The 11,116-nt window shown below is 35.3% G+C and overlaps 1 protein-coding gene across 1 annotated transcript; it reads right to left on the bottom strand.

The window, feature by feature from the left end:
* Positions 1-18: 18 nt before the first annotated feature.
* On the bottom strand, positions 19-10,016 carry LOC129882022 (pre-mRNA-splicing factor ATP-dependent RNA helicase DEAH10). Its single transcript, XM_055956135.1, has 12 exons — positions 9,842-10,016; positions 9,345-9,391; positions 8,644-8,724; positions 7,229-7,445; positions 6,558-6,975; positions 5,681-5,884; positions 4,629-4,789; positions 3,678-3,863; positions 2,804-3,032; positions 1,180-1,379; positions 656-790; positions 19-559 (listed from the first exon to the last, which is right to left on the bottom strand). The coding sequence occupies exons 1-12, from the start codon at positions 9,913-9,915 to the stop codon at positions 376-378; spliced, it is 2,136 nt and encodes a 711-aa protein (XP_055812110.1). The 5' UTR covers positions 9,916-10,016; the 3' UTR covers positions 19-375.
* Between the last annotated feature and the right edge of the window lie 1,100 nt (positions 10,017-11,116).

The following is an 11,116-nucleotide window of genomic DNA, read 5'->3' as shown; positions in this document are numbered from 1 at the left end:
AAGAAAGAGGCGTCTAAGTAAACAAAAGTGAGATCTTTCTAATCATGTTTTCGACACATCCATGTAGTATCCCTCAAGAGAGAAGCAGCAAAAAACATTTACTACAAAGACGATTTCACAACATACAAATGACGAAAACTAATCAGATGGATCTCATCAAGGCTGTTGAAACTGAGAAATTGGTAAAACCACAGTAGGCAAAATTGACAACATTCCTTTTGAGCCGAGGGTCGAAAACATCTTACCCCACAAATGTAGGGGTAAAATCTGTGTACGTCTCAATCCTCCAAACCCCACTTGTGGAATTACACTGGTATGTTGTTGAAGGAAGGGATATCTTACCAATATAAATAATAATATGGCAATGAAACACATTTAGTCTTGCACGGCATACAAGTGGGGAGCCAGCTCAAAGAGCCACAAGTAATCGATTCTGGAAACATTACGGACATAACTATGGTTAGTATGAACTAGTTCATTGAAAACTATACACTCTGGCTTGGCTCGGAACAGGACAGAAGACGGGTGTATTTGGACAATCAAACCACTTAACGTGACCCTGCCAGTAGATAGTTAAAATGAATGTCAGATACAGGAACGAGTAGATAATATGTCATAGAAATCCAAACAGATACACTGATTCACAAATCTTTACCTGTATGCACCATCAGGCTGCTTCATAGCTACTTTAAGAAAAAACGAGGCAGCAAGGGATCTGCGGAGGAGAAGCATATCATCTTCACAAGAAGTGACGCGAAGACCCATTTGTTCAACATTCCTCACAATTTGACTGCAACATAAATAGAAAGCTTAAGATTTTTCACATGCTCAGGGACCCGAGCAAATGAGAAGAAGCAACAAATACATCATATAACAGTGAAATACGACAAGCATGAGCATAAAGAATGTAACGCATAAAAAAAAGAAGAGTTAATGGTCAAAAACTGAACGGTAGGAAAAGGGAGCAATTAATAGTTCAGGTGTGTTTTGACAAATAGTTGGTGATAGTTCATTGGAAAAGTGAACACTTGATAGTTCAGGTAGGAATCTCGCAAAAACGTGATACTTCAGGTGTGTGTTTTATCATTTTCTCTAAAAGTAACTGTGGAGGTGGAATAAGTCATATAGCAGAAGAGATCTTCAATAATTTTCCTTGAAGTTGAAGTACATAATGCCTACCTGTGGATATCACGAGCATGTTTTAGAGAGCGACTGTTGATATAGTTATCCTTGCACCATTTTCGAAGATTCTTTTCAGCTTTTTCTTCACTATTTACCATCTTATTCTTCTGAAAGAACTCATCAGCAGTGCGGTATACATTAAGCAATGTCAGATGATCCCCCTCTGGACTTGCAAAGCTTTTCAATGCATTTCGTGACTGGCGAAAACAGGTAAAATTGTTCAGAGTGTTTTCTATTTATATGATATGCCAAAATTAATATAACACATCAACAAAGTCGAGGTGACTGCTAAGTTGAAAGATCACACAGGAAAAGAGAAAAGTCAATAACACAAGAACAAGATACTACTTGAAGACAACAGTTACTAAAACTGCATACAAATTCTTCTACAGTCCATTCACCATTTCATGGCACACGATTAACTTGAACTTAACAGACAGATTAAGAAATTTAAAGAAAAACAAAACTGGAACAGTTAAAATGACATGAACAATTTTTATCTACTCCAATGGTTGGGTATTAAAATATTGAAGGTCAATTTTGTAGATTCACCGCCAAAATCAACATTATAAGAGTCAAACCTTCAAAGGGAAATGTCTCGCACGAATTCAAAAAGGGTCGAGTTTTAAGCTCTACACCCCACTTATCAACTAGACAGACTTATTGAAAGCCTTTAACTGACAAAATCTATATCTGAATGTGGGAGCATGAAACTGGTCTATATCTCTTTTAATAAGTACTTCACCTCCCAATCTCATACACAATATTATAATGCGTGACTTTCAAGGGCCAGGAAACAGACGGGCATAGAAGATCCTAACCAAGACAACTTACTTATCACCAAACAAACTGCAAAGCTTTTAAATCCAGGCCCGTCTAGTGGTTTGCCAAAGATCTCCTAACTTTCTCCGAAATGATTCATCTGTTAGCTTTTTCAACATGGTGGGACGGACAATAGTAGGATATTGTGGGATATTAGCCTTAGAAGCTTTCTCATGATCGGGAGATAGAGAGATGGAGGAATTTATTACCTAATTTATCATGGAAATATTGATGAAGGAAACAAGGTACATTGCTTGCGGCAACATACAAAAGTTTGTTATACTACATAAGACTGCTTAAGAGGGAGAACAAGGCAATTCTCACCAGAGCAATGCAGCTAAGTTAACTTCCACCAAAAGTATCTCTTTTTTTATTAGGATGACGACGGCGGATTTAAAATAAAAAATGGAAAGTTCAGCATAAGAGGCTATCTTAACAGCTGGAAGCATCAAATAAAACAATTTGACACTCATTAGACTTATAGAAAGAAAGAAATTTGCTACAATCCTATGAACATGTTATCTTTAACTATATGTTGAGCACACAAGATATTCCAGCATAAATGATTGGATGAACTTTGTGGACAGGAACTCCTTGAGATGTTGTTTTCATGTAGTCCTCTTGCACATAAGTTTGAAGAAAATCATACTTACCTACTAATAAACTAATCTTTTTCATCAAATAGAAATTTTAAGGAAATATTTTAACACAGACAGAAAGGGGAAAGGGAAAAGTGGGTGGGTGGGGGGGTGGGGGTGAGGGAGGGGTATGAATAACAACTAGCAGCACAAAGGACTACCTCTTCCAACTTTTCACGTGGTGCATAGAAAATAGATTCCACTGAAAGCATTGCAACACAGATCAACATTTCTTTCAAGCATCCAAATTGGCTAGCAACAATGAGAGCCTTGGAATAGACTGGATCAAGGGGTAGCCTGGCCATTTGACGTCCAACATCTGAGAGTTTATTATCTTCTGTTACAGCACCCAACAAGTAGAGAGACCACAATGAGTTGACTACGGCAGTCCTGTTCAAAGATAATTGAGGAAGAAATTATAGTCAAGGATGAAAACAATAATTGCACGACAACATTCAAGCATTGAATGCCTGCATCATCGGTAATGTAATAACGCATGCAGGTGGTGCAATGTTCTGCTCCATAATGTAAGGGGCAGCAAAATGTTAGGCTGCTGTCGAGTATATTACTAGTTTTTTCTCTTCTTATGAACAGTGGAATCACTTAGAGGAGGGGTATTTAGTAAGATAGGTTATAAGAAAAAACAAGGATTTTCCAGCAAAAAGGTAGATTCCAACGGTGCTGATGATGTTCAATCAGTTTCACAAGGAAAATGCAGGTTTTTCAGTTATACAGATGAAGTAAATAGTATGAATGTTCTCCCTTGTGCTTCATCAATTTAACAAAATACGAAATGGTTTTTATACATAAAATACGGCAAAATTAAGTAAAATATGTGTAGTGAAACGATACAGTACCACCACGCTAGAGATAGATGCCAATTAATAGTCAAACATGTGCCACACAAACTTAAGTCATGCAAATAGGACAATTTTGGGGATTAAGAATTCAAAGAAAAGGCAATCATATATGCTGATAGCCAAATATATTTGAAAAATGCACTGAAAGACTTGTCACTCTCATTGGGGCAATCACCTGTCTGGTTTTTCAATGAAGTCAAAGTTGATGACATCATCAATGCCTAGAGCCTTGAGCTGCAATACAACATTCGAGAGGTCACATCTCTTAATCTCGGGTAACGTAGAATCTGTAAGTTTCTCAAAGAAACTTTCTTGATACAAACGATAGCATTTCCCAGGCCCATCACGTCCTGCACGTCCACTATAAAAATTCAAGAAATTAGGTCTTGATCTGATATTTAACAGACAATATTACCAAAATAGAGTAAAGTTACGTAATCCATTTCACTTCTGTATATATAAATCCTACTGCAGTGGTTCAACTTCTCGAGCACCATCCTCCCATGGATTTTACTTCAGAGGCTGCACCCAAAAGTTTTTAGGTTTAGCTTTGTCTCTTTTTTTATTGCACGCAAAATTATTCCACCTGGTACCTCCTCCTTCCCACCAATACAAGTACCGGATAACTCTTCCCACCAAATATTAGGCAAATGGAAAGAATACGCTGCTTCTATTTATTGCAATTTTAAAATTTTAAGCTTCTATCAGTTACCAGAAAAAGAATCCTCCTATACAATTCCTCTGCTTCGAAAAGAAAATTACGCTTCCAATTACAATCCTCCTATTTCCTATGTTGATCTCATCAATATTATGTTGACCCTTTGAATAATATTTGTACTCAAGTGGCAGATACAGATCCGAGGTAAAAAAAATCTTCGAAGCATAAGTACATCCCAGTACATATCCTTAGCCTATCCCACATGTCAAATATATATATGACATGCATGTGAGGCCTCATTGGTATATGCGCTTCCTTGAACAATGCAAAGTAAAAAGAGAATTATGGTTCAAACCACCATATTTTATAAAAGCTGGACAAAAAATGCTTCTGAATGAAGTCAGTACAGGAAAGGAGGTGATTTAGTCAATGTGTATTGAGACTTAAATGCATTTGCAAGCACCCTACCTCCTTTGCAGAGCTTGAGCTTTAGATGTTGTGACAATGATCAATGAATCAACTCCCATCTTAGGATCATATGTTCGGGCTTTCACCAGTCCAGGATCAACAACGTACCTAATTCCAGGTATTGTCACCGATGTCTCAGCAATATTTGTTGCCAGTATCACCTAAATACGAAATGAAAGAATTAAAATCTGATCTTACTCAATTCAATAGAAACTTAACTTCTACCCCACTTTTTTTCTTTTCAGGCTAAATTGTTGGGACGGACTTTTTATAGGGATTCAAGCTTTTTAGTGGACATAGCTTGCCAACTCAGAGCAAATACCGAACATTAAGCCATGAAAACTTCACGTCAAGCATACCAGAGAAACTAGATCAAGAACTTGTTAGCATTATTTTAAACGTAGCCAAATAATAAAAATGCACATTCACAACGCTAAGCCCATATTGCAACAAGTACAAGGCTACAAGCCAGCATATAACCAAACTGTATTTGAAGAATCCACACGAAATACCCACCCACCAAAGCGACATCCATTCGACATAACCGTACAAGCCAAACCATGGCATCTACGTGAAACACAGATGTTTCTAAGACAATGATACTCATATGTACCATGTCATGTAAAAGTAATGGAAGGAATTCATAAAATAATCGGAGGAATATCAATTAAAGCATATAAAGTTTCATGAATTGGAATGAATGGAAATTGTTTTCTTTCATGAAATGGAGTGCATGAACCGAGTTTTCAAGCATCATTTCAATTCAGTGGACCCAATATTTTGGCAAGTGGCTTATTCCTTTTTTGAAAAAAAGAACTGCAACTCAGTTTTGTTTTTTCAGACAAATAGATGCAAGACGAAGTTTATAGTAACTTTCTTTTTCCAACAGAGGATATCACGAACAATTATTATATTATCTTATAAACAATTCAACGAAGTTCATGTAAGTCATGTTTTACACAAAGATCTAAATGCAATCCCAGATTAGACAAAAGGAAAATATATCAATCTCAAAAATTCAAAAAATAAGCTATCCAAAGAAACAAATCAACCTTACGATGTCCAGCTGGTGAAGGCATGAAAACCCTCATTTGCTTCTCAGAGGGAAGTGATGAAAATATGGGAAAAGTTAAGAGCTTCCTACTGCATTCAGGTAATTGTCGGAGGCGTTCATGGATAAGCCTCTCAACGGATTCAATCTCCTCTTGACCAGTAAGGAATACAAGTACATCACCAGGACCCTCCTCTAGATGTATCTAGCAAAACAAGTTTGAAGGAATGACCAGAAAATAAGACATTCAGCAACATCACAAACTATAAACTTGACTAATTGAACCCTCAGTGCTACGTGAAACATTAAACTTAACTATGTTAAAAGGCCAATGTAGTAACAAATCAAGCTATGAGATGTTAAATAAGTTAATACGAGAAAGCAACAACAAAGAGCCCGTTTGGATGAGCTTAAAAAAAGTAACTTTTATGTATGAAGTGCTTTTAGAACTTTGAAGTGCTGAAAGTTATTTTTATAAATAAGCAGTTGAGTGTTTGGATAAAAGTGCTTAAATGAGGAAAATGATGTGAATTTTAGGGTTAAAAGAATAAAAAGGGTAGTTTGGAAATTTAGTTAAAATATAAAGGATATAAAAGTAATTTCCATGGTCAAAGAAAATGACTTTAAGCACTTAGAAAAAAAAGTTAGGAATCCTAACTTTTCATTTTTGACTGACTTTAAGAACTTTATGGCTTAAAGTTAGCATTAGGCAAACACGTCCAAAAGCTAAAAAGGGGCTTTAAGGTTGGTTTTGACCAACTTCAAGCCCATCCAAACGGGCTAAAAGGCACAAAGCTGCTGCGCCTTTGTGAAAATTTAATGACACTGTCAATCAGTTCAAACTCTAATTTGTGAAGCAACAAGATCAATGTAAAAACCTGAAATATAGTAATCAAAGCTGCATCTATGCAATCTGTCTCAGGCTTATGGGTGTAGAATATATCAACAGGAAACTGCCGTCCCTGAACATGAACAGCTTTTGCACCACCAAAGTACTCTGAGAAAACTCGTGCATCCAAACTGGCTGACATGATGATCAATTTCAATGGGTTGTACTTCTTCGCTTGACAAGGCTTCAAACTAGCATCGTTCTGATTGTCAATCACTTCCCCCAAGGCATGCCCGTTGTTAGAATTATTATGATCAGTATTTTCCACTCCATTAATAGATTTTGACCTTGCTTTCTGTACATTCTTTAACAATCCAAGCAATACATCAGTGTGGATAGTTCGCTCGTGCGCTTCATCAACAATAATAACAGAATACTTGGAGAGATATGGATCCAATAATGCTTCCCTGTAATAGTGACATATCATTCACCATTTGCAAATTGACTTTTCCAGATACAGCTTTAGATAATCATAAATAGCTCTATCATGTGATGTGATCATGTGAAGTAAACTCTATGTGGAACATGAACAATCTCTCCACACATGCCTGTTTATGCAACAATTAAGTTCATAATCATGGTTATATTACTCTTTTTTTAACTTTCGGAAAAGCGATACTCATACATGTTATGCATCAAACCATTTTTTTTCCTTATTACCTCAGAAGTAAACCATCTGTCATATATTTGATCTTTGTTTGGCCAGAAGTTACATCTTCAAATCTAATAGCGTATCCAACCTTTTCACCCAATGGAACGCCACATTCCTCAGCAACGCGTTTAGCAACAGTGATAGCAGCCACACGTCTAGGTTGAGTTATCCCAATGATACCACCATCACGGCAAAATCCCCATTTAAAAAGATACTGAGGTAGTTCTGCAAAGATATAGGCCACAGCAAAATAAACCTGAGGAATGTCAAGATAGCAGCTAAACCACGCAACACATACCTATTTGTGTCTGATGAATAATACAAAAGACAAATTGTTTTAATTTTTTGAGTATTTTAGTGTATTTATTTCTATAGAATGAATAACAAATTTTGTTACTTGGAAGTTTTAAGAGAGAGAGAGATGAAGGAAAATTAGCAAAAGAGAGTATCAAAGAATAATCTCAAAATTCATAGGACAATACGTATAAGTTCATTACCATTATCAGGATGTGTAATTTGGACACTCAATAAATGGAACCGACAAAACAGAGTGAGCTGTCTGACAACAATTCAGCCAATACTTTCAGGTGCACAATTCAAGCAGTTATGACTAATCACAAATGTTCACTAACCACCACAAGAGTTCCTCAGTTTATGGCTAGACCAAGTTAGTGAGGGTTACTTGGATTAAACTGAAACTTTCATAAAAGTATGACTAATTCGTCATCCTTCCTGCTGTCAATCCTCAAATATCTCTCATACTCAAACACACTCATCAACCAAAATGTGAGGAAATTCCCTAATTCATCTAACAAGAATTAAAAAAATAATAATAATAAGCAAACATGAAAAACAGTAGAGGGTTGAGTTCAACCTCGGCTTGCAATTATGGGAAGTAAAAGTTTATAGTGCGCAGATGACTTCCTTAACAAAACTCCAGATCGACTATTCTTCCCCGAGAGAGCTATACCTCATTTTAACAGACACCTCAACCCCTCACTACAAAAGAAAAAGACTCTAAGAAATTAAACAGTGTTGTGATTACTAAATCCACACGTACATCATCCTTTACATTTTCACCAAATAATCAACGAACCATATGTCAGCGATCTTCAAAATTTCACCAGTTCTATAATGCTTGACTTGCACAAACAGACAGAAAGACACCTTTATACACATCAGTAAAGACTGATAAACCACACACAACCCAACCCACAAACAAACAGATAAAGAAGAAAGATGCAATAGGCATAAGTCTTTTATCCTTTCTACTAACCGAAGACATGGAAGGCCTTAGAACTGACACTATGCAACATCATAAATGACCACCATCACTGAAGTATTTTATAAAGTACTGCAATGCAAATGAATCTGCTCAGATGCATGTCAGTCAGTCTAAGAGGACGTGTAGCAAAGTACTTACGAGTTGTCTTTCCACTTCCAGTTTCTCCAACAATTATCAGAGTGTCATTGTTCCGCACCTCCTCCACGAGTCTCCTTTCAACTGGAGTTAATCAAATAACATGTGTAAGATGAAAATCTACAGAATACAGCAAACCAAAACCCTGAACAGATGAAAACTAAACAACAAAATAGCATGCATTCATGCCTGCTTTTTCATTACAGAGCACCACAGCACCCTAGAACACAACAACAACTATGTCTCAGTCCCAAACAAATTGAGGATATATGATGATGATTCATGAATTGGCAAGTTTATGCTGGCTGTGAGCCTACCATAACCCTCCTCCTTTTTCCGGGGTTAGGACCAGCAATGTGAAGAAGCTCACACAAACGGAGCAACCACAACACCCTAGAATCTCTAGATAAAATCAGTTGTAACCATCAGAAAAAATAAACTTCCCACAGTCCATATACTACTTAAATTATAAATGCCCACAGTCCATATACTACTTAAATTATAAATGCCCACAGTCCATATACTACTAAATTATAAATGTCAACTCCCAGCCTAAAACTTATTATAAAACAATCAGTAAACTGAAAAATAGCTCACACTGAATAACTAAAACTCTGAACAGGATTGAAAAGAAAAGCAAAAAAAAAAAAAAAGAAGAGCAGACATTAGACTTAAGTATTCAAATTGAATAGCTAAAACAATACCTTCAGCAATTGGTAAATTTTTTCTCTGTTGCTCAATCTTTTGCTTCCTGCCAAATAAAAATCAAACCTTTGGACAAAAAGGAGTGCATCTACATAGTTACACACCCACAAAAGGAAGCAACTTTTTAGCTTCTGGGATTGAACTAAGAAGGTATAAAAGGTAAAACTAAACAGGGGTATGATAAAAAGTAGAAATCTGGCAAAAAAGATCAAAACTTTGCACATAAACGTATACATTTACATAGCTAAATACCCACAAAAGGAAGTATTTAGCTTTTTGGATTGAACCAACAAGGTATAAAAGTAAAACTAAACATATGGGGTATGCTAAAAAGTAGAAATCTGGCAAAAAAGATCAAAACTTTGAACATAAACGTATACATATACATAGTTAAATACCAACAAAAGGGAGAATTTAGCTTCTTGGATTGAACCAACAAGGGATAAAAGTAAATTAAACAAATGGGGTATGCTAAAAAGTAACAAAAAAAACTTACCTGGAAAAGAAGTCCCCTTTTGTTTGATGTTGATGAGTGTTTCTTGAAAAATTGTTACCTGCCATTGAAGGCATCTTTCAAGATTTGTTCCAAATACTTGTTAATTTCTGCCTTTGCAAACAAATGGTGGAAACTTTGTTCACTGTTCATAAGGAGCCGCAAGACTAATAATTATAGTTTCACTTCCCCAAACACCCACGCACCCCATCCCACCCCACCCTACCCCAGCGGTCTGTTTTCAAGAAGGGTAAACTTTTTATTTAAAAAAAAAACAAAATTTACGCAATAAAATTATTTGATTTTTTGTCAAAGGGGAAAAAAGATTTTTATTTTATTTTTGACCCGCTGTTCAGTACATGCTAGAACACATCTAACTAATAAAGAATCTTAGCTAACTAATTAAGAATTAAAAAATATTTATTACTCCATCAGAAAAATAAATTATTTTTAAAATAAAGCAAACTCTTTTTTTATTGTTTGGATGTAATTTTTGTATTGTTACGATGAAATGTTGGTTATTATAATAATTTATGATATTAGTTATGGCGATTTTTTAGTCATAGTCTGAAAGATAGAATATATGCATGTTTGATGTATGCTTGTTATGTGTGTTATTGTACTTCATATGTATCAAATACAATACACACGACATGCAAGTATATACAACAACATACACGCATGTATATCATTGATAATATTGTGTGTTTGTCATGTGTATACTTTTATTATCGTATGTCACTCTATGTCATGTCTATGTCAATTGTATATACATCCACACCCGTATTACATAGATATATAAGTATGCATCAAAAAAAAAAACGGCGAAAGTATCTTGGAAAAAAAAACTTCAGTAATAAAAGAAAACACAATAAAGTCGATAGGTGAGATGGATACAACAACAAAAAAGAAGACTCTCCTTAATGTGCACATTCACATTAATTGGGTAAATAGACTCAATATTACGACGATTAAATAAAAAGATTTTTATTTTATTTTTGACCCGGTGCTCAATACATGCTAGAACACATCTAACTAATAAAGAATCTTAGCTAACTAATTAAGAATTAAAAAATACTTATTACTCCATTAGAAAAATAAATTATTTTTAAAATAAAGCAAACTCTTTTTTTATTGTTTGGATGTAATTTTTGTATTGTTACGATGAAATGTTGGTTATTATAATAATTTATGATATTAGTTATGGTGATTTATAGTCGTAGTCTGAAAGGTAGAATAGATGCATGTTTGATGTATGCTTGTTATGTGTGTTATTGT

The sequence above is a fragment of the Solanum dulcamara genome, chromosome 3 (assembly GCF_947179165.1).
Source record: "Solanum dulcamara chromosome 3, daSolDulc1.2, whole genome shotgun sequence".
Lineage (NCBI taxonomy): Eukaryota > Viridiplantae > Streptophyta > Magnoliopsida > Solanales > Solanaceae > Solanum > Solanum dulcamara.
Note: the sequence above shows the minus strand (reverse complement) of the source record. Positions and strands in the feature narration are given on the sequence as shown.

Bases quoted from the DNA above. Each gene is read 5' to 3' on its own strand.
- LOC129882022 (XM_055956135.1), bottom strand. From the start codon at position 9,915: ATGCCTTCAATGGCAGGTAACAATTTTTCAAGAAACACTCATCAACAT. The intron at 3,033-3,677 runs GTGATTGCCCCA...ATCTTTGAACAG, and splicing joins TTCATTGAAAAACCAGACAG to GACTGCCGTAGTCAACTCAT. The intron at 1,380-2,803 runs GTAGTCCTTTGT...TGTTTTCGCCAG, and splicing joins CACGTGAAAAGTTGGAAGAG to TCACGAAATGCATTGAAAAG.